This window comes from Scatophagus argus, chromosome 6 (genome assembly GCF_020382885.2).
Source record: "Scatophagus argus isolate fScaArg1 chromosome 6, fScaArg1.pri, whole genome shotgun sequence".
Taxonomy (NCBI): Eukaryota; Metazoa; Chordata; class Actinopteri; family Scatophagidae; genus Scatophagus; species Scatophagus argus.
Window position 1 is genome coordinate 757,501 of NC_058498.1, and position 22,500 is coordinate 780,000.

General features: G+C 48.4%; 1 protein-coding gene across 9 annotated transcripts in view; it reads left to right on the forward strand.

Annotated features, from left to right (window-relative positions):
* nfia (nuclear factor I/A) overlaps positions 1-22,500 on the forward strand; it is a 127,385-nt gene that overhangs the window by 78,711 nt on the left and 26,174 nt on the right. For all 9 annotated transcript variants that reach the window (XM_046390615.1, XM_046390619.1, XM_046390622.1 and 6 more), the window contains 2 exons: positions 20,065-20,130; positions 21,563-21,637. In XM_046390615.1, coding sequence (XP_046246571.1) covers positions 20,065-20,130; positions 21,563-21,637 — 141 coding nt within the window. The remainder of the gene's footprint in view (positions 1-20,064; positions 20,131-21,562; positions 21,638-22,500) is intronic.

The window sequence follows — 22,500 nt, forward strand, 5'->3', positions numbered from 1 at the left end:
GCGTCCCCGCTGATCTGATCCCAGAGAGGAAAATGTGGATGTGGAGAACCTGGTCAGGGATTAACCTCATGACTGACTTAGCGTTGTTCCACTGCTGCCACCAAAAACATGACCTCAGGTGACCTGCAGCTCTGCGGGCACAAATGAGCAAAGCGCCTTAATCCAGTGATTCAGTGTTGACACACTGAGAGAGCAGCTGCAGCTGCAGAGCAGATCTTCAGCTCAGTCGGTGGTGGAGACCAAAAAGGTGATAAAACATCAGGCTGTCGTCTGGATGGGCAAACATCAGTTGTGACCTGTGATCTTTGACTGTCCTGAAGCTACACCTTTCAGACCTGGTCCAGAGTCACGCTCAGTGATCAGTTAATCTGAAGTCATGCGGGGGGACAGTGACAGAGAAAACAGGTGAGAATGGTTTCTGAGCGACCTGAGGCCGAGGAGGCGACGTGTCCTCCCTCCTCCTGTCGCCGTTTGGAGAGGAAACTCAGCAGGCCGACGGGGGACGCTCGGACACGATTAGGAAGGAAATCCACGAGTGATCCAGGGACCCGGTCTGATTTAAAGGCGTGAGCCTGAGCGCCTCCGGCAGAGGAAGCGTCTGGGCTCCGCAGCTTCAGATTCTCACGGTTTGAGTGGCTGAACTGGTCGATCAGTTTCACTGATGTCACGTATTTTAAAACCTCAAGTAAAGAAGAAATTTAAAATGAAACAAATCATTTTCATTTCTCCTGGAGCTGGAGACGCAGTTGAAATAACATGAATGAAAACTGAAAGTCTTGTGAGGGCTCACTGCTTTCCCCTTTCTCTTCATCCTCGTCAGGTGAGCTCAGGTGAGCTCAGGACAGCACCTGCAGCTGTTGCAGAGCGTCGCGGCCTCAGACGGGGTCACAGCCTTGTTAGAGAACACACGTTCCCAGAAGCCTCTCTGAGTGTCCGTCTGTCGTTCGTCACCAGCTGTTGTTTTCTCCTCGGTTACCTGAGCTCACCTGAGCTCACCTGTGCTTCACCGCAGCCTCAGCACATACACAACTACGGTGTCAAATAACAGTTGGGTTGTGTCAAACTTTTGAAGTGATGAGAGGTTGGGTGCAGGTTTGGATCTGGATTGGATCTGATCCTGCTCAGAGTCTCTGATCTGATGGTCTACCTGTTCATGTGCTCACACACACACACACACACACACACACACAGCTGAAGTAGTCACAAAGTTGGATACCTATCAGAACTGTTCCTGAGGTTTGAGATGAGGCGTGATGTGAATTTTGTAGCCTGGTTTGATTTGTTATAACACACACACGATCAATATCCCCAGGTGGCCCCCCACATGCTCAGGTCAGGGCTAAACGCTGATGTTGCGGCTCTGGTCCGGTTGTGTGAGCGTCTTCCTGTTTCGCTCTTCTTCATGGCTCACTAGTTGTGTGTTTGCGTGACGGGGAGTGAAGGAAACTGTTTGAGACTGTGGGCTTTATGGCTCAGACTTGTTTCCGTATTTCTGTGTGGGTAACGTTTCAGAGGGGAGAAAAGTTTTCCTCGCTGTCCTCTCCCTGCACTCCCATTAAAACTCCTGTCCCGATCCCAGCCGTCCAAAAGATTTGAGAACGACCTTGCAGTGTTCCTCCGCCAGCCTTCCCCACTTGTAAGTGCTTGGGATAATTTATATATAAAATGTGCGTGTGTGTGTGAGGGGGAGGGGTTGAAAAATGGCCATTTCCATCTTTAGGTGGCCAGGGCTCTCCATTACCAAAATGGGCTGAGTCACCGCACCGCAAGAATCTTAATGAGAAGCCCGAGCCCACCCCGACTCTCTGCTCCCTCCCCCCTCAGCCTCCCTCTTTCACCAGCCTCTTATCTCATGATGCAGCAGATTATTCCATTGACTTATTCAAGGGCCTGCACTTTATGATCATGAATTTTACTGTGCTGAGGCTGTACGTGTCCTGCACATCCACTCAGCTACATCACCTCCTCCTCCTCCTCCTCCTCCTCCTCCTGCTCCTCGTCCTCCTCCACTCCTTCCCTTGGTGTGTGCTTCATCACATTTTTGCGTGGATCTCACAGCCAATGCGACGACCCTCCGCTCGTCTTTTGTCTGTTTTACAGCCTGCACAAACGTGGTCTTCATGGGGCCACTTTGTGCCAAACTTGGGCCCAAAGAGTTTCATTCACTTTGATCGGGTCTGGTGCTGTTGCTTAAACCTTTGGGGCCCCGTGGTGAATTTAGGGCATGCTTGTTGAATGGGACATAATCTGGGGACAAACTAAGGCACACAATCTGGTCTTAAAATCTTGATCGAGTCTTGATCAAGCTGTTGGCACAAAGCGATTGCTATATTGACCAACAGAAACCTGGTCTGAGGTCCAGAGTCACTGCCTGTGGGTGCACATTTGGTGTTTGTTGGAGAGTTGTGATGCTGTGTGTACGTTGGAGCCTCGAGTCACATCATTTCATTGCCTTTTATGAAGTAAAAATGCAAAATATTCTGTGGCCCCAGCGAGAGTTTCCTGTTCTCAGCAAGCTGAATACCTTTGAGCTTTGGACTGCTGGTTGGACAAAAATACAAAGACGTCTCACTGAGCTGTAGGACAACATGACAGGTGCTTTTCACTGTTTGTGTCTCACAGACTTAAAGACCAGTGAAAGCATATTTGGGATTCTCTGGGTCCAGTTCTGCACGTCGACTCCAGACAGGACACAAAGCAGAAGCAGCAGGTTTCACGTGGCGAGACTCCACAGCAGGCTTCATGCTGAGGGGTGGTGGTTTGAGTTAGAAAGCCTCCACCCAACCAACCACCAACCACCATCTCTCCTGCCTTTTCTTCAGTCTGGTCTGCACTGTCACTGATGTGAAGCTGCAGGGAAATGACTTCACAGACGATTAGACGTGTTTTCACTGCACTCACCTGTCATCCAGGTGTTTAAGCTTTCAAATTATGTGGAACATTGAAAGAGTCTGTGTTAAAGAGATTTCAGACATTGGAGTGAGTTAAAAAAAACTAGTTTTAGTATTAATGACAAAGGATGAAAGTTAAAATTAGCTGCAAAATGATTCCCACAGCCCTGAGATCATGAAGCTGCCACAAATGATGGGGAATCAGCATCAATGCTTGATCCAGCTGTTCCAACTTTAACTTCAGGTTTTAAAAACAGGAATATCAGACACCCCACCAGCACCAGCGCCGCCCCTCTGTGACTTCCTTCTCCCTCCAGGCTCCTCCCGCCCCAGCAGACAGGAAAAAGCTCCAAATCCCCTCCAACAATAATGAGCCTAGCACTGGAGGATCAGCCACCTTATCCTCGCTAAGGTTGTTAGCGCTACAGAACAAGTGACTTGCTGTCCACTGCCCCCGCCCCCAAACCCTCCTCCACCTCCTCATGCCGCCCCTCCCTCCGCCTGCTGTAAGTACTTTACAAGGCACAGCAGATGTTCCTGTTCACAAAGCATTTGAAAGTCTTTTATTTTTCCCAGCTCGCTCGCTTTTGAAAATCCACCACTGACAAGATGACTGTGGCGATAACCTCCGTTATTACCAGACAGAACATGAGGGTCAGACAGGAGAGCAGACCACCAGCTCACAGCCATCACAGCCTGTAAATGTCAGGGAATCAGAGCAGGACGGATCACTGCTGGAGGTGGTGACACGCAACACTGAGAGGCATTCACTTCCTCTGCTGAAGTAAGAGTAGTAGTTCCACCATGTGAAAGCGCCTTTGTTTTGCAGTAGTGTACCGAGCTTCATAATCAAAGTGGTGCTAGTAGTCACAAAACGTGGCTTCTTTAGAGTTTATATTGGGCTTGTAGCCCACCTCTCGCCCAGAGTCCGCCTCCCCGTCACGCTGCAGAGGAGAAGCCGTGGGGGGGACGGGGGATGGTCGACGTCTCTTAAGCACCTTAAGCTCACCTGCAGCAGCACGTACTCGCTACACAGAAACGTTGAGGATTGTGTCTCCAGCAGTTGGAAGATGGACAGCAACGATTTAAAGACAGACTGAAATAAATCGAGCCACAGGAGATGCATGACTGCTGCTTCCGGGCGTAAAGCACTCTGAACCGAAACCGACTTCTGCCTGTCTGTCTGTCTGTCTGTCTGTCTGTCTGTCTGCCTGTCTGTCTATCTGTTTGTCTCCCTGCCTGCCTGTCTGTCTGCCTGTCTGTGTGCCTGTCTCTGAGGAGTCTGATCATCAGAGGTCCCGACTGATTCACAACATTTTAACGATCCCGTATGACGTCGACTTTTACTCCTAATTTACAAGGGTGAAGTCTCAGGGCCCCAGCTCTTTAATTGAAATCTTAATTAATATAAAAAACGAGGAGGAGGAGGAGGGAGGGGGGAGGGTTTTAATGGGCCGGTAACTCGGGGAGACGCAGGCAGTAATCCTGTCTGAATACTGAGGAGGAGGCCTGCAGGAGCTACTCTCTCTGCGTGTCTTTGTCCATCCAGACTCTGAGAGACGAGCACTGCTTCGTCATCATCATCATCATCATCATGTAATTAATTAGCTGCTGGGATCTGTGTGAATAATGTGCTGATATTCCAACAGTTCAGATCAGGTTACCTTCAGGTACCCAATTCCAGGTGCCAGTCCGGTCTTGGGGTACCTGACCGGACGGACATCCCAGTCCTCATTCCGTCCTGTCTGTCTTTCAGACTTAATATTTTACATTCCCAGCAATTTTTTAAAGTGCTGTCAAAACTCCTGCTTCTGTACTGAACAGCCTGAGGAACCTTGAAGTGAAACGTTTATGCAGAAATGAAGGATGACGTGTAGATGAGCGATTGGTCTCTGAAGTACCTTGAGTTCTGTACCACACTGAAGCAGGAGGTTACAAGAGTGAAGCCTTTTTTGTATTTGTACTCAGTTCTGGAGTTAACAAGGAAGTACTTCTGTACTGTCGGCAGTAACAGGCGCCTCCCCGCCCTGCCGGGCCCCGGGGCCTCCTGCCGTACAGATGCCGCTGCAGATGGGACCCTCGTACCTGTCTGCATGGCTAATGGCATCAAGCCCCCCCAATCTTATAATCCATAAATATGTAATTTGTTCAGCTGTCTCCATTAAATATGCATACGAGAAGCAGCCGTTTGTTATTGTGTTTTTGCGGGTCATTAAAGACGCTCTGCGACGTGTTAGCAGCTCAGCGCCGAGGAAGGAACAACACCAGAAACAAGAGGAGCAACAGGAGCAACAGGAGCGCAGGGGAAGCAGACAGATCATATGACAACATCAGACAGGGGGGGGGGGGGGGGACACACAGAGAGGGAGTGAGGGAGGAACAGAGGGGAGTGAGGGAGGAGGTGAGGGAGGAACAGAGGAGGTGAGGGAGGAACAGAGGAGATGCAGAAGAGGTGAGGGAGGCACAGAGGGGGAGTGAGGGAGACACAGAAGAGGTAAGGGAGGCACAGAGGAGGTGAGGGAGGAACAGAGGAGATGCAGAAGAGGTGAGGGAGGCACAGAGGGGGAGTGAGGGAGACACAGAAGAGGTGAGGGAGGCACAGAGGAGGTGAGGGAGGAACAGAGGGGGAGTGAGGGAGGCCCAGAGGAGGTGAGGGAGGCCCAGAGGAGGTGAGGGAGGAACAGAGGGGGAGTGAGGGAGGCTGACAGCTGAAAACACACAGAGGAGAGCTCTTCTATCAGGATGCAGAGATGACCCAGATGTCCTGTGTGACGTGTCCAGAGTGGCTCGACCAATCGGAGGCCTCGTTGTGACCTTCTCACCGCTGCTGTCGTGCTGGTGAAACCGTCTGACCGAATGTGAAAACAGGAGCGGTTGAGTAAGACTCTGTGGTGAAACGGCAGTTTTCTTTCACCACCCGTCGCCCCGGGTCATCAGGACCTCCTCCACTCGTGTTCGCTGAGTCGTTACAAGAGTCGAGTGTTTCATTTGTGACGAGTCGCTCGTGTGTTTGTCTTCTTAAATAATCACAGTTTGAGATTTAGTTCATTAGTGTATCCCCTTTGTTCCTGTATTTATAGCAGATTTTCAGAATAAAGCTCCCTCCCCTCTTCACATGAAGTTCATCTGTTAAGAACTCATTGAACTCTCCATCATGACTTCAGGTTATTACCACCTGCTGGTGGACCCGAGTCCAGCGTCCACACGGAGACTCTGACGCAGACAGCAGCCTTAAAGTTCTGTAACTTCTCCAAAGAAACTCACTGATCCTGCACAGTTTCTGTCCTCTGCCGTTTTGTTTGACTGCTGTAAGGTCAGCGCTTCCTGCGGATATTTCACATTAAAAGCCTGCCAGGGAGGGGAGAGATTCTCCCTTTAACTGTGACCCGACAGCAGAGCAGAAGCACCTGGACATCATCAGTGAGACGTTTTTCATGATTGATTCCGGTAGACAATGCAGAGACATCATGAGGACGGCAGGGAGACACGGAGGAAGTTCTTATCAACAGGAAATTAAAACAGGATCAGAGAGGTGGGACGACCCAAACTTTGGAGTGTGCGGTGTGTAACGTGCACTTTGTGTGTTTGTGTTCAGCGGCAACGCTTAAGGCAGATCGGCTATCCAGTGACAGAGAGAGGGAGGGTGAGGGGGGAGGGAGGGTGAGGAGGGGGAGGACGGGTGGTGGGGGTTAATCTCATCATGTCTGCTGCCTTCTCTGTTCCAGTGAATCAGGAGGTAAAAGAGGATAACGCAGGAATGTTCTGTTCCCAGAGGAGAAGCCCAAAACCCTCACAGCATTAACCCTCCCTCCCCCGTCTCACCCGCATGCACCCTCACCCCCACCCGCCCAGCAGATGTGACTTTTCCCCCTGTTCAGTTTCTGTGCTGACGATCCAGCCGCCGACTTCAAACTGTAGCTCCGCCCCCCGACACTCGGTGCGTGTGATTGGATGCTGCTGTCGCTCCCGTCTGACTGCCTGGTGTGTTTTCGTGGTCAGACGGAAACATGGCGGTCAGCTTCTCAACTAAACCGACCAATCAGAAGTGGAACAACACGTGACGAGTCAGCATCTCAGCTCCACACATCAGGCTCACCGAGTGCGTCCACATGTGCAAACTCCACAGGTCACCTGAGACCCTGTGGTCACCTGACCAGGTGCACCCCGTCTCTCCCACTGGGTGAGCTCAGTGTGACGCGATCAACGTCAGACAAATTTAAATGACTGAATCGTCTAACAATCACTTAACTTAACAAGAGTTTTACCGCATTTTTTTAAAACATACTTGTTATTGACAACATGACACACGCGCACACACACACGCACCTGTGTGCACACACGCACACAGGTGCACACAAACACACAAACACACACACAGGCACACACACACACACACACTGAGAAGCCATCTGAATCAGCTCCATTAGACCTGACAGGTGACTTAAGACACTAAACTGTCTCCTCTCAGGTCGTTGAGTTCTCGCCACCTCAGAGGGGGTTAAGACACGTCAGCCATGATGTCTGCCGCACACACACACACGCACACACACACAGGGATCTGGTTGCAGGGAGTGTGTACAGCAGATGATACGTGTGTGTGTTGTGTTCTCTGCGGTTGATTTGAGTGTGTTTTTGTGTCAGGACGTCAGACGTAAGACAACCTGTCAGAGCTTTCGTGATACGTTCACCTGCTGTCACGCACACACCTGACAGGTGTGCAACAGGTGACTTCAGACCGTGTGTGTGAGGTGACTGTCCTCAGGGATGAGGGAGCCCAGTGCATTGTGGGACGGCGGTTGTTGGGGCTCGTCTCCAATCTTCTCTTTGCTTCCTTTAATTCCAGCTGAAGGTTCGCCTGCTGCAAAGCCATTACCATCGATTTTCTTCTTCTTCAGCTGCTGCAAAATGGGATTAAAGTCACACTGTGGGACCTCCGACTCTTCATCCTCATCGTCCTCCTCTTCATCTGCATCTCCCTCCTTCTCCTCATCTCCCTTCTCTTCCTCCTCTTCCTCTTCCTTCTCCTCTTCCTCCTCCTCCTCCTCCTCCTCTTCCTCTTCCTCCTCCTCCTTCTCTCCCTCCTCTTCCTCCTCTTCCTCCTCCTCTCCCTCCTCTTCCTCCTCCTCCTCTTCCTCCTCCTCCTTCTCTCCCTCCTCTTCCTCCTCCTCTCCCTCCTCTCCCTCCTCTTCCTCCTCTTCCTCCTCCTCTCCCTCCTCTTCCTCCTCCTCCTTCTCTCCCTCTTCCTCCTCCTCTCCCTCCTCTTCCTCCTCCTCCTCCTCCTCTCCCTCCTCTCCCTCCTCTTCCTCCTCCTCCTCCTCCTCCTTCTCTCCCTCTTCCTCCTCCTCTCCCTCCTCTTCCTCCTCCTCCTCCTCCTCTCCCTCCTCTCCCTCCTCTTCCTCCTCCTCCTCCTCCTCTCCCTCCTCTTCCTCCTCCTCCTCCTCCTCTCCCTCCTCTCCCTCCTCTTCCTCCTCCTCCTCCTCCTCCTTCTCTCCCTCTTCCTCCTCCTCCCCCTCCTCTTCCTCCTCCTCCTCTCCATCTTCCTTTAACTCCTCTGTAACATTACTGAGCAAAGGATTCTTCCTTCACTCTCGTCTTCATCGTTTTGTGTTGATTTTGGTTTTTAGGTTTGATCTTCGTCCTCTGAGTTTGGGTCGTGTAGTCATCATCTTCATCATCCATCAGTTTCATCAGGCCAGCATTTCACTGCGCTTCTGCTCTCCACGTATTGGACTGATGCAGAAACGTATTGACCTTCATCCTCCTCCTTTCTTTTCTCCCCCGTTGACCTTTCTTCATCCTCCTCTCTTTGTTTCTCCTCCTCTTCATAGTTCTTCATCCTGCTCGACCTGCCGCTGTGACCTCTGACCTCTTGGCTCCCGGTTTGCTTGGTCTGTTGTTGCTATGGGAACCGTTAAACACCAGAGCCGCTGCATCTTTCAGCATGTCGTTATCATTTACCAGTTTGTTATCATATCTTTTCCTGTTGCTTGTGTTTTCGGCGTTTTCCTCTGACTCAGAAGCTCCTCCCGTCGACGCCGATGCCGTTTAGAAATCACGTCGGCATTCGCGTCTTTGTGCAAGCTGCACATGTGCGAACACGGGAATTTGATTTCATTTGGACGAAAGTGACGGCTTCACTCAGTTTGATGGAGAAGAAGAAAGAGGACACAGTAATTATTATTCCCTTCAATTCCAAATAGTCTCCATTCTGCTCCACCCACCCAGTGTGACCTCTGACCTCTCCTCCCTGCAGTTCCGTGTGTGTGTGTGTGTGTGTGTGTGTGTGTGTGTGGCCTTTCCACACTATCACAGAAAGCTGGTGAAGCCTTCGAGGCATCTTTCAGACTTTCCCTCTCCTCCTCCTCCTCCTCCTCCTCCTTACTGTTCCTCCCTTCCCAGCATGCCTCAGTGCTCCATAAAGCTCGATTCAGAAGTTTGAATTCTGCGACTGAAGCAGAAACGTGTAGAGTTGGTCACGCGGTGTGTCTTTGGTGTGTTTGGTTTGTTTCAGACATTAAAACTAAACAGCCGGTTGGCAGTCAGGGATTTACCGCCGGGCCACACGTGAAAACTCATTTTCAAGTTTTATTTTCGTGTGAGCATAAGAAATCCAGAAGATCTGAAATCTGCCAACATGGCAGCTGAGTGACTCAAGAAGTTAGTCCACACGCCACGACGACATCCTGGTTTGCTGGGGTCCCGAGACCCGAGAAGGCTGTCGATGTGAAGGCTGCGTCCTGCAGAGTTAGCCTGGCGACAGGAAGGTGGAGGAGCAGCTTCCTGCGGGCCACCGGGCGCCCTGCAGCGACGCTTCATGCTGTGTGTGTTGGTGAAGGACAGAACGCTGGCGCTGTGCTTCATCACCACGGGCTCCATCACACTCTGCTCCTCCACCTCTGTGTTTTGGTCATTGGTTGTTATTGGTTGAGATCCACCGATCAGGCGTATTGATGGCAGGGTGATCACTTCCTCCTCCACAGGAGCTCTGGTTTTGTCTGCAGCTGGTTGGAGGAAATGCGGCGGTGGGGCGTCGGGGTCGAGCTGGAGCCACAGCCTGATCCTCTTCATAAACAGGTTATCGGTAAACCGAGCAGGGTTTGATATTGTTTCTAATTTAGCGAGAGGGACCTCAGCGTCGAGGCGTCTTCTAATACGTCGACACAATAAATAAATTAAAGCCATAATGTTCTTTCCTCCTTCCAGCACTATTAATAGTAAGGAGGACGCGCTGCGGATCCAGAAAGGATTAGCATCTGTGTTTGATGTGGTTCCACTCTTTTGCGCTCGAATGCGATTGCTCGTCTTGTTTGTTTGCAGCGAAGGAGGAGGAGGAGGAGGAGGAGGAGGAGGAAGCTGATGTGTGTGTGTGTGTGTGTGTGTGTGTGTGTTTTAGATTTTTCTTCTTGCATTTTTTTCTCATCTTGTTGCCTTTCGGGGCGTCGGAGGAAGACAATGCCAAATGAAAACCGCAGAGACGCTGCTGGTTTCTCTGCTGCTCTTTCTGTTTATTTCTTTCTTTGTGTGGTTTGTCGAAGGCCCCGCTGGCCCGAGGCTGAGACGGGAGCTGCCGAGGATTTAACAGAAACAGAAAGGCATGATGGGAGGGGGGCATCGGGGAGGACAGATTTGTCTTAATTGGGGTTTTTTCTGGTGCATCGGGGAGAGAATTGGAGGAGCAGAGCGGAGAGAAAAACTCAGTCAGGTATCAAAAGGGCATTTACTGCTCACTTCCTGTTTTCAGAGGAAAAAATAAAAGCAGGAAATGTACTCATCAACGATTGGTCTGACCCCTGTCTGCTGTGGCAGCAGGGCATTGTGGGAGCTCTGCTGCAGAAACGTTCAAACAAATACAGCATATGTTGTTGGGACGGACTGTCTTATTGCCTGTGTGTGGACGCTGTGTGTCCAGGTGATGTGTGTTGCATCAGTTTAACAGGATGTGACGCAGTAAAAGTTTTAAAAAGTATTTTCTCGTGTGTCACTTCTGTCTGTCGCTTGCAGCTCTGAAATCATTCGTTCTTCCTCCTCCTCCTCCTCTTTGTCTTACTCCATCACCTCCTCCCTTTACAACCAATTCTTCTTCTTCTTCTCTCTTTATGCTCTTCACTATTCCTTCTAAAAATGCGTCATCCGAGCTCTCCTGCTCCTCCTCTTCTCCCTCTTCATCTCCTCTTCTTCCTCTAACTTGTGTCCACTCCTCTTATTCTCATATGACGTATTACTCCTCCCTTTCTGCCCTCTGCCATACCTCTCCTTTTGCTGCTGCCCTTCCTCTTCCTCTGCCTCCTCCTCCTCCTCCTGCTGTCCGGAGGAGAAGTGTGGAGCAGATTACGTCCATAGAAGCAGAAAAGAGGAACAAGTACGTCGGACAAAAGCAAACGTCCAAACACTGAGAGCCCCGCTGGAGCTTCCATTCAGGCTGTGAAGAGCCCCAGGTCACCTCCTCCTCCTCCTCCTCCTCCCCCCTCTCCCTCTCCTCCCCTTCCTCACAGACAGCTTGACCTCTGCCTCTCTCTGTCTGGCCCCTCCCCCTCCTCCCCCTCCTCCCCCTCCCCTGTCTCTCCCCCAGCAGTGCTGTTGTTCCTGCGATGTGCAGTGATGCATTGTGGGCCAGTGGAGGCCTTCTCTGGGTTTTGTAACATGAGGAAATGTTTTCAGGGACCCGAGACACCCCCTGTGACACACACACACACACACACACACACACACACACACACACAGTCTGCTTCTTCCTTGAGCAGCCTGATTCTGCTGTTGGAGTTAGATAAGATATATGTAATGAAGGCACAGAATGTGTGTGTGTGTGTGTGTGTGTGTGTGTGTGTGTGTGTGTGTGTGTGTGTGTGTGTGTGGAGGCAGAGGGGCTCAACATCTACAACCACAACCAGGAGAAAACAAATAAATGACTTAAAGTCCAGTTAGCCGTGCAGTCAGGCGGAGCACCTGAGGCTCAGGTAGACTCGGACCGTGTGAGGGTCAGCACACAGGAAGTGATGTCGAGACTTTACTAACGACTCAATTTCTCCATTAAAAGTCGACGTCCACGTGACGGCTGAGAGCTGAGCCGCAGGACGCACGGCTCACGATTTAGTGCACGCAGACAAAACATGATTGAAAACAGAGACAAATGTGGCTGAACAATAACTTTTTAATTTGTTTTCAAATCCGAATGATGCAGAATAACAATCCAGTCGTCACGTTTCTGTTTGCTTCAGCTGCTGCATCAGGCGTCTGAACCTGCCGTCCAGGTGTCGTCATTTCACTGTTAAAATGTGATTAAAAACTAAAATCATCGGTCAGCCACCGACGCTGCACCTGCTGGGGCCAAGTGTGACACCTGAGCTTCAGTTCTTCTCAGGTTTTTGGATGCTGTGACCCCACATGGGCCTTCACATCACCGTGGCAACCCTGAGATGGGGATCTGTTCTGTGTGTGTGTGTGTGTGTAAGAGAGAGAGAGAAAAAAAGTCTTCCTTTGTTCTTTCTGCAGCAGTCTGGGTAATCCATGCAGTTGAGGGATGGACAAACTGTACACACGCACACACACACACACACACAAACACAAACACACACACGCACACACACACACACACGCACACACACACACACACACGCACACACACACACACACGCACACACACACACACACACGCACACACACACACACACTTGATTAATGGCAGTAGAGTCTATAGCAGATTATGGTGAAATCACCACAGATAAAACTCTGCAGTGTGTGTGTGTGTTATCTGAGTCAGACATCCGTTCCGGCCAGAGAGAGAAAAGGGGGACAGGGGAGGAACAAGGGGGAGGGGGTGAGAGAGAAAATGGTGATAAAGTTTCCAAAGTGAAACCAGCCAATCAGACGCAGAGTTACTCCATCCCTCCATCTTCACCATCTCTCCTCACTTCCTTCTCCTCTTTTCATCTCCATATGGAAGTAATGTGAGGTTTGTTAGGGCTGAAGTCTGATTGGGCAGTGGTCAGACAAGACTGGACTCTCATTGGTTGGTTGTCTGCTGACAGTGTGTTTTGATTGGATGTTTGGGGTTTTTTGTTAATGTGAGATTTGAAAGCCGTCAATCTCAGCAGCTCTCTAAATAATCAATAATTTATCTGTATTGATTGACCTGCAGATGAGCAAGGATGGTGGTGAGGAAGGAAGGAAGGAAGGAAGGAAGGAAAGAGGGAGGATGTAACGGCAAAGAAGGAGCAGACGGAGGAGGGAAGAAAAAGGAGAGGAAGGGAGGAAAGAAGAAACAGAAAGATGAAGAAAGGAGGTGAAATGGAGGAAGGAAGAATGTACAGCATGTAGGAAAGAAGGGAAAAAGGAGGGAGGGACAAAGAGAAGTCTATAAGGAAAGGAGGAACGAGGAGGAGATGAAAATTGAATGATGAGAATGTAAAGATGAAGGGATGAAGAAGGAAAGACTGAAAAAAGGATGGAGTCAGTGAGGGTGTAAGGAAGAACAAGAAGGTGCAAAGGAAGGAAGGAAGGAAGGAAGGGCAAGAACAGGAAACAGAAACTTCTCTTCAGTCTGACTCCAGTAGACACACACACACACACACACACACACACTGAGGAATCGTGTGTGTGTGTATCATCCATTAGAGAGCTATAATTATGGTAAGTGAGGCAGAGCTCCGATCAATACAGCAATTCATCAATGTGACTCCGCCCACCAAAAAACACACACTATTTCAATTTGACCAAAGTCCAGATGACCACACACACACACACACACACACACACACACACACACAGTAAGCTAAAAATATTCTATGGTTTTCTTTCATTATGTTACTGCAGAAACTGTATTTGATTCTTTGAAGATCAATGAAGCATCAGCTCTAAAGTCAGCCCGGACTGTTTGTAGCAGAGTGACAGCTCTCCCTGCAGCGAGCAGCTCTGAGGGTTTCACCTTCAGGTGCAGGTATGAAGCCGTGTGTTTGTGTCAGCACTGCTCAGTCGCTGCTCTCGCTGGTTTTACAGCTCATTTTCTCCTCCTTCTGTCGTCCTGCTAACGACAACAAGGAAAAAACAGTCAAAAAATATGAGTAGTATTTTTCTAAATAAGCACCAGCTCCGCCTCCGTCTTTGATCCGCAGGAGTAGAGCATCTTTAACATTTGGGATCTTTGAAGAGAGAAGTAAAAGAAACAAATCAATGCTCTTTTTGAAAATATGTGCTGCTGTTTGAACCTGTTAGCTGCTCTGCCCGCTGATAATCACCAGCCGGAGGTCAAAGGTCAAACACATTTATATTTAACTACCAGTTTACTGGCTGGTTTCCAGTTGAAGTCACTGGAGAATCTGCAGAGCTGCACAGCGTGGAGAGCCGCACTGATTAGCTGCACATTCAAACGGGTTTGGAAGGATCCTGGAAGGTTTGTGGAGTGTGCGTGTGTGTGTGTGTGTGTGTGTGTGTGTGTGCGCGCACGCACGTGTGTGTGTGGCTGGTAATGGCGTTGGCCCTCTTTTGTTCTGGCAGAAGGTGGCGAATGGCAGCCGCTCAAAGAAAACAGACAGAAGCTTCAAAATGGTTGCCAACGCTTTAAGATGGCTGCCAGGCTGGAGAGAGAGAGAGAGAGGGCATCCACACACACGCGCACACACACACACATGCACACACACACACACCCCCACACACAGGCCAGGGCAGGGGGTGAGTGTTAGTGTGTGTGACAGAAAATGTTAAAAGTGTGTGATTGAAAATGTGAATAAATCTGTGAGTGTGTGTGTGTGTCTCACTCTGTGTGTGTGTGTTGCAGTTGGCAGCGGCTCCTTGGCAGCGGCGGCTGGTTGGGCGTCCAACAATGGAGACGGCTGACGGGATTCTCTCTCTCTCTCGCTCTCTTTTTTAAACAGTGTTGGAGGGGCGAGAGACATAAACTCCAAACAGAGAAAAGGAGAGAGAGAGGGGCTGGCCGTCTTTTTAAAATGGCAGCGTCTTGGCAGCGGCGTCCTGCCGACACAAAGCCTCGTCTGCCTCGTGTGTTCACGCACTTTTATTCTATAATTCATGGAACAAAAACAAAAGCCACACACACACACACATCCGGCGTTTTGGCCGAAGCGGAGGCTCTGCTGTTCGATCCGTCCTGAACGCTGTGTGTGCGTGTTGAGGTGTTGGTGTGTGTCAAATATTAAGGGGCTTCCACAAAATGGCGGCTGGTGGGCGGCGTCAAAATGGAAGCCGAGAGAGTTGAGCGTCTCAGGAGGAATTCAAAAATCTTTTTAACATGAAGAGGAAGATTCAGTGTGTTTGAATGTTGAAATTCAACTCAGCTTTTATTTTGGCGAGGTGCATCAGGGGCAAAAAGGAGCATGTGTATGTGTGTGTGTGTGTGTGTGTGTGTGTGTGTTTGTGTGTGTGTGTGGTTGGCTCACAGCCAGGGTTCAAGATGCCAAGTGGAGGTCTTGATCCTCCAGAGCTGCCTGGAAACGCTGAACAAACGCTGAACAAACGCTGAACAAACGCACCTCCTGCTGACTGACACAAACATCATCTGCTTTATTTGAATATTTTATCTGATATTCGGTTGTGTCGTTGTGATGTGTGTTTCCATGCTGTGTGTGTGTGTACAATTTTCATATTTTGGCAGAATACATTTTGAATTACTGCAAAAGGACAACATTATAAATAATGTGAACTTTCAGAAGATGTGACGGGATGATAACGTGAATACGTCGTGTTTGTCAGGAGGTCCTGAAGCTCAGGTTGATGTGCTGTGGATTGAAACTGAAACTGAAGCTCCAGGATGTTTCTCAGAGTCCAACACCACGCAAACAAACAAAGCTTCTTCTCTGCGTGACTTCATTTGATTTTAATCGATGGTTTCAGACGGCGACATGTCAGAGCTTCTTTACTTTTATTTTCAATTACAGTTTATTAAATGTAAGTCTGCCCGACGTAAATCTTTAAGTGTTCGGCTGAAGAGTTGCTCTGAGGTTCGGCTGAGGTCAGGATCAGACAGGTGATGTTTGTTGTTATGGTCAGGTGGTGGTTAAACCTCCAGGAAATGAGTGGAAGTCAGTGTAATGTCCCCAAAAGTGATGGAAACATGACGGTGTGTGTGTGTGTGTGTGTGTGTGTGTGTGTGTGTGTGTGTGCATGAGAGGCAGACGCAGCTGATTTGTGGCCTTTAGAAAAATGAATTCAAACATCTCCTCATTTCATTAAAAGCCAAATCAGAGTGCGTGGCTGCTCTGATCGATACTGAGGACGAGGGTGCGTTTGTTTTCCCTTCCTGCTCGGCCCAGGCGGGCGGGAAACTCTCCGTCCATCGTGTGGCTTCTGGTCAAACGGCTCTTAACAAACCCTCCAGTAAACACGTCTGATCTCGGCACTGAGGCAGCTCGCGGCCTCGCGCTCTGCCAGCGGTCAGCCAAACGCACCCACGCGCTTCTGTTTTCCTTGTCTTTGCTCCTGTTGCTCTGCCAAGAAGCGGCGACTCGGCCGCAGTCTGACGAGCGCCGCGTGCGCTTAAAACATAGAACAAACGAGTGACGGTGGAAGGAAAGTGAGACGAGCAAACAGACAGTCTGGCCTGGTGCATGATGGGACTCCTCTGATCCTCTGCTCAAACCGCTCAGTGTTGATCATCAGTACAGGAGGTTCAGTGAAGCCACCTGACAGGATGTGACATCACTCCAGTCAGCTCCGCCTTCTCCAGCTGCAGCGTTAAACTGATGATAACGAATGAGGAACTGCAGTGCGGTTACTTTTACTGTTGGATTATTTTTGATGCTTGTGTTTATATTTCTGAGAAGTTTCTTTGTTGCAGCAGGTGTTCCTGCGCTGTTGGTGCTTTCACTTAAAGGAACAGTTCACCCAAAGGAGTCAGCTGCTCCAGAAACTTCCCCTGACTTTCCAGCGTCACTGGGGGGTGAACTGCTCCTTTAAGAGCAGATCTGAGTGCTGCTGCAGGAGCACCAACACGTTTGAAGGTGGAGCTGAACTGTTGGTGTGCAGCAGATCCTCCCTTCGTGTTTGAGACAAAGATCTGATTTTAGTTTCAAGAAGGAAACTGGAGAGGAGAAAGAAAGAGGGAGAAAGGAAGGAGAGAAAAGTGAGGATAGAAGAAGAAAGGAGTCAGGGTCAGAGGTCACAGAGAGAGAGAGAGAGAGAGAGTGATCTGAGCTCCACCACTTCGCTCTCCTCCTCCCTCTCTCACTCTCTCTTTTCTGCCTTTCTGGGAATCGTCCAGTAGCTCGCCCCTCCCTCCTCCCCTCCCCTCCCTCCTCCTCCCCTCCCCTCACCCCCTTCCTAGAAAAGCTTCAGTTCATGTCAGAGAGAGAGCAGCGCTGAGCGAGCGACCTCCAGGGCCACAGAGTTTGACTTTCCCACAGGTCTCATTGTTTTCTTCTGTCTAAGTGCTGTGTGTGTGTGTGTGTGTGTGTGTGTGTTGTTTATTTCCACTCTCCACTACTCTCAGTCTTTCGGCGAAGACACAAAGAGGAAGATGAGAAAGAGAAAAGAAAACTTTGTGAACACGACTTGTTGAAAAAGGCAGCTTGAAATGCAGCAGCTTTTGTTTCTAAATGGAGGCTTTTACTTTGAAGAGAGAAAGAGGGATGGAGAAATGGAAATGTTAGAGAGGAAGAGAGAGAGAGAGAGAGAGGGTGTCAAAAGCATCTTTGAAAATAAAAGCATCGTGTTTCTGCAACAGTTCAGTTTTATTTTGAACGGTTTGACCACGATGGACAGTGAGGAAGAGGAAAGAAAGAGAGGATGAAAGCAAATGAAAAAGACAGCAAATAGTAGAAGAAGAAAAAGGGAGAGGATCTCAGTCTGTACTTTTCAAAATAAAAGCATAGATAGTGTGTCTATGATGGAGGCAAAGAAGGCAGGAGGAAAGAGGAGGAAAGAGATGGAGGGAATAGTTCTCAATCATGGACACCCTTCAAAATAAAGGTGGATGGCAAGAAATTTTGTGTTTCTAAATAGAGACTTTTCATTTTGAAGACTGCAATAAAGTGATGGTGTTAAGAAGCATCGAAGTGGGGAAGAGGAGGGGAGCTGGAAGGGAAGTCCCTCCTCAACACTTTTCAAAATAAAACAATGTTTTTACCCGAGACTTTTAATTTGTAGACTGTGACTGAGAGTAGCCATGCTGGTTCCACTGGGCCGCTGCTCCATGATGTCAGTGTTTCTCTTGGTGTGTAAAGGGGGCTTTTATATTGCTGCCTGTTTTCGGACGCCCCCCACCCCCACCCCCACCCCAGTGGGGGTTGGATGCAGACGGTCCAGTCTGCTCCCACACCTCATTAGCATATTTAATTAACCTGGATGGGAGGATGACGGCTGAATGGGGGGTGGGGGGTGGAGGAGGGGGGCAGTGTGTGAAAGTGTCCTCCAACACACACCCATCAGCAGCTCCCCCTCCACCCCTCCTCCTCTGGTTGCCGTGGTTTCAGCCTGATGCTCTTTGTTTTAAGCTGCTGAGGCAAACAGACACAGTGAACAGCATGCAAAACAAGGCTGATAAATGCTGCACTTTGTGTGTCCGTGTGTGAGGGCTCACTGCAAGAAGTTCAAGTTTTTAGAAATTTGACTGCACAATCAAACCCCGCTGCGATGACGTTTGCGTATAACATCTGTCGCGCCTGGTTCTCCCAGTGTAAATGACACCAGAACCAGAATCAGAATTCCTTTATTTATCCCCGAAGGGAAATTCTTTTTCGTACAGACACTGCACTTGCAGTGAAAGGTATAAAAATAGGATAAACAAAACAAGGTAATTATAAATCTAAAATCTAACATGAAAAGTTTACCAGTTTAACCAATTCATTTACGGGAAATTCATGAAAATATTTCTACGCAACAAATTATTTATATGGATTACTGTGGTATAATTTTAGATATTCATGAATTCAACAAGTCATCAGAGGAGGACTTAAAGAACACAAAGTGTTTCCCTTCTCATTTGAACTTGACGTTATCTGAGATCAGAACCAGTCAGTGTGGACCCTGAAACCACATCAACACTTCTTTCAGTGTTGAAAAAGCTTTTTGCCGCCTTTTCTTCCCACTTGTCATTCTGTGCTAAGACACACACACACACACACACACACACACACAGATGCATTAAGCCTGATTAAACAAACTCATGGCATTGTAAACCTGACGAGTAGCCTTGCTGCAGCTCTGTGTGCAGGTGAAGCCTCAGACTCTTTGCTGATTGGTCGGCGCACTTCTGTCTCTTCATTTGCTTTTTGATAATCACCATTTTGTCATCATTAAAAAGTTTCACCTTATTGGACGCTCTAATAAAACCCAACCTGACCCGACTCCATCCATCTCAGTCCGGCCCTGAGTCATGGCCCCTGCGGCCGGCTCCAGGGGGATGATGGGTAATATTTCTTCCACTCCCCGACCGTTTTATCTGCAGCGTGGCCGATCGATGCTCTTGAAGACGCTAAATCATTTGCAGGAGCGGAGCTGCATCGAAGCAGAGAGCATGCTGGGAAAACAGAGGCAGGCAAAGACAGAGGGTCTCTATTGGACCAAGTCCAGCATGTCCTGTGATCCTCCAGAACGGTGATTGAAATGAGCCGTTTTATCAGTTGAAGTGATTTTAGTAGTCATCACATGTAGTACTCAGACGTTGTACTTTTCTTTTAATATTCAGAGTAAAGAAAACACCAGTCGTGCAGATATAAGAATGAACAGGTGGAGTCTGTCAGTCAGTCTGCTGTATGAAACCCAAGTCTTGTGGTAACAAGATCAACACACACACAGTCTGATGTTTATCACCTGAAATATGAAAATACAACAAATTTATTTTTTTAAATGTTTGAAGTTCTCTTGTATGAAGTTTCCTGCCCGTCCGGTGGGGGAATCAAACCGGTGAGCCTCCGATCACAAGCTGCTTCTCCAACCTCTAGGCCACGGCTAGAGCATGTTGACAGAAAATGTTTTTTTGTAACTATTAGAACTCTTATTCAATATGTGAACAGAATCAGAATCAGAATTCCTTTATTTATCCCTGAAGGGAAAAATAGGATAAACAAATAAAGATAGGATAAACAAAAACTAAAATCTCAAGGTACAGGTATTTACAACGGCATCTCGTTTGCACTGCAGACCTGAAAAGTGTGTCAGAAAGTGAAAAACAACAAAAAAGAGAGATGAACACTCCTCATCAGTGTTTGTCTGTGTTTCCTTTCAGAAGCCGGCCAATCAGAGAGCCCCAACCAGGCCAGCGAATCAGATATCAAGGAGCAGCCAGAGAACGGTGAGCCCTCTCTCTCTCTCTCTCTCTCTCTCACACACACACACACACACACACACACACACATACACACATTCCACAGCAGAGGTTGTGTGTGTGAGGCACATTTTTTCGTGTGTGTGTTGATGGATGAGAGTGTGCACAGCAGCGTACTGTGTGTGTTGAGGATATCCTCTCTGGTTTTTACTGTGTGTGTGTTAGACTTTGACCCTGGAGTGCAGCTACGTGCTGGTACACACACACGTACACACACACACACACACACACACACACACACACGCATACACACACAGCTGGTTGTGATTATCCCTGTTGGGAAACAGAAGCTTCCACTTCTCATCTGTTCTGTACTTCCTTTCTGTTACTACTGTTAGTACTGTTACTATGTTTACTACTGCTGCTTCTACTAGTTTTCCTACTGATATTTCCAGTGTTACTATGGTTAGTACTGCTGCCACTGGAGATATTGCAGTTTTATCTGATAACAGTGCTACTTTTACAGCCATGAGTATTGCTACTATTATGTAGTGTTGTTGCTTAGTGCTGTTACTGTTGTTAGTATTGTTAATGTTGTTACTGTTGTCAGTAATGTCAATGTTGTTGCTGTTGTTACTGTTGTTACTGTTGTCAGTGTTGTTGCTGTTGTCTGTGTTGTTACTGTTGTCAGTGTTGTTACTTTTGTTGCTGTTGTCAGTGTTATTGTTTTCTGTGTTGTTAGTGTTGTTACTGTTGTTGCTGTTGTTACTTTTGTTACTGTTGTCAGTGTTGTTACTGTTTTCTGTGTTGTTAGTGTTGTTACTTTTGTTGCTGTTGTTGGTGTTGTTATTGTTGTTGCTGTTGTTAATGTTGTTGCCGTTGTCAGTGTTGTTACTGTTTTTATTGTTGTTGCTGTTGTTAGCGTTGTTACTGTTGTCAGTGTTGTTACTGTTGTCAACACTGTCTGTGTTGTCGGTGTTGTTACTGTTGTTGCTGTTGTTAGTGTTGTTACTTTTGTTGCTGTTGTCAGTGTTGTTACTGTTTTCTGTGTTGTTATTGTTGTGACCGTTGTCAGTGTTGTTACTGTTGTTAGTGTTTTTACTGTTGTTGCCGTTGTTAGTGTTGTTACTTTTGTTGCTGTTGTCAGTGTTGTTACTGTTTTCTGTGTTGTTATTGTTGTGACCGTTGTCAGTGTTGTTACTGTTGTTAGTGTTTTTACTGTTGTTGCCGTTTTTAGTGTTGTTACTGTTGTTGCTGTTGTTACTTTTGTTGCTGTTGTCAGTGTTGTTACTGTTTTCTGTGTTGTTAGTGTTGTTACTGTTGTTGCTGTTGTTATTGTTGTCAGTGTTGTTACTGTTGTTAGTGGTGCTACTTCTGCTACTCTTTCTCTTGTTAAACAGCTCTGCAGCCAGAAGTGTCATAACTTGACCACTGAATGTGTCCTCTGTCTGTCTCTCAGGTCATCTTGGTTTTCAGGACAGCTTTGTGACGCCCGGTGTCTTCACGGTGGCCGAGCTGGTACGAGTCTCACAGAGTAAGTTCAGTCTCTCTCACGGAGCGAGGTGGAGCAGTGATCGAACTGCAGGTCTTTCTCATAGTGGGTCTAATGTACTGTATTTCCCCCAGAGTGGACCAGACTTAATGAACACACACACACACACACACACTCACACCCAGCTGTGAAGAATGCTGCACAGCACACAAACTTCAGGAGTGGAAATGAGAACCAACCTGAGAGACGCTCATGTGTGTTTATGTTTATATATTGGGGATGGACAGTCCTGGTCTCTGATTGGCTGGCTGGTGTCATGTAAACAGAGCACTTCAAACAGGTTCATAGTCATAGTTAAAGCGGTTCACAGTTTGTCACCATGCTGTTCAGTTCTCTGATTTCCAGCTGGTTCACACAAAATGAACTTAACTTTAACTGCATATTGGAACTTTAACTTTCAATATGCTGAGATCCCAAAACCTGCGTCCAGTCATGACCCAGCACAGTGAGGAGACAGAACTGTGCCTGCAAAGATGCTCCTGCAGAAAGAATGAAAAAGTCAAGTCTGGGGAACCCAGAGAAAACTGATGGGATTCAATCAACAAATTTCAGAAGAAAAGAAAGACTTCCAGCTTTGTTAAAAATGTGATGTGTGGTGAACTTTTGAAATCCAGCACAGTTTGACTGTGACGTCATCGGCAGCCACCAATGAGACGCCAGCGTCTCCGAACCCACTCTTCCACCGCAGAGTGGAAGAGAGCGGCGGGGAGGGAGGAGATGGATGGACGACAGACAGAAAGGATGAGAGAGAGAGAGAGAACGAGGGAACGTGACCTTTAAAAAGTGCCGACATGCAGGAGAGAGAGAGAGGGAGGGAGGGAGGGAGAGAGGGAGCGCAGTGGGAT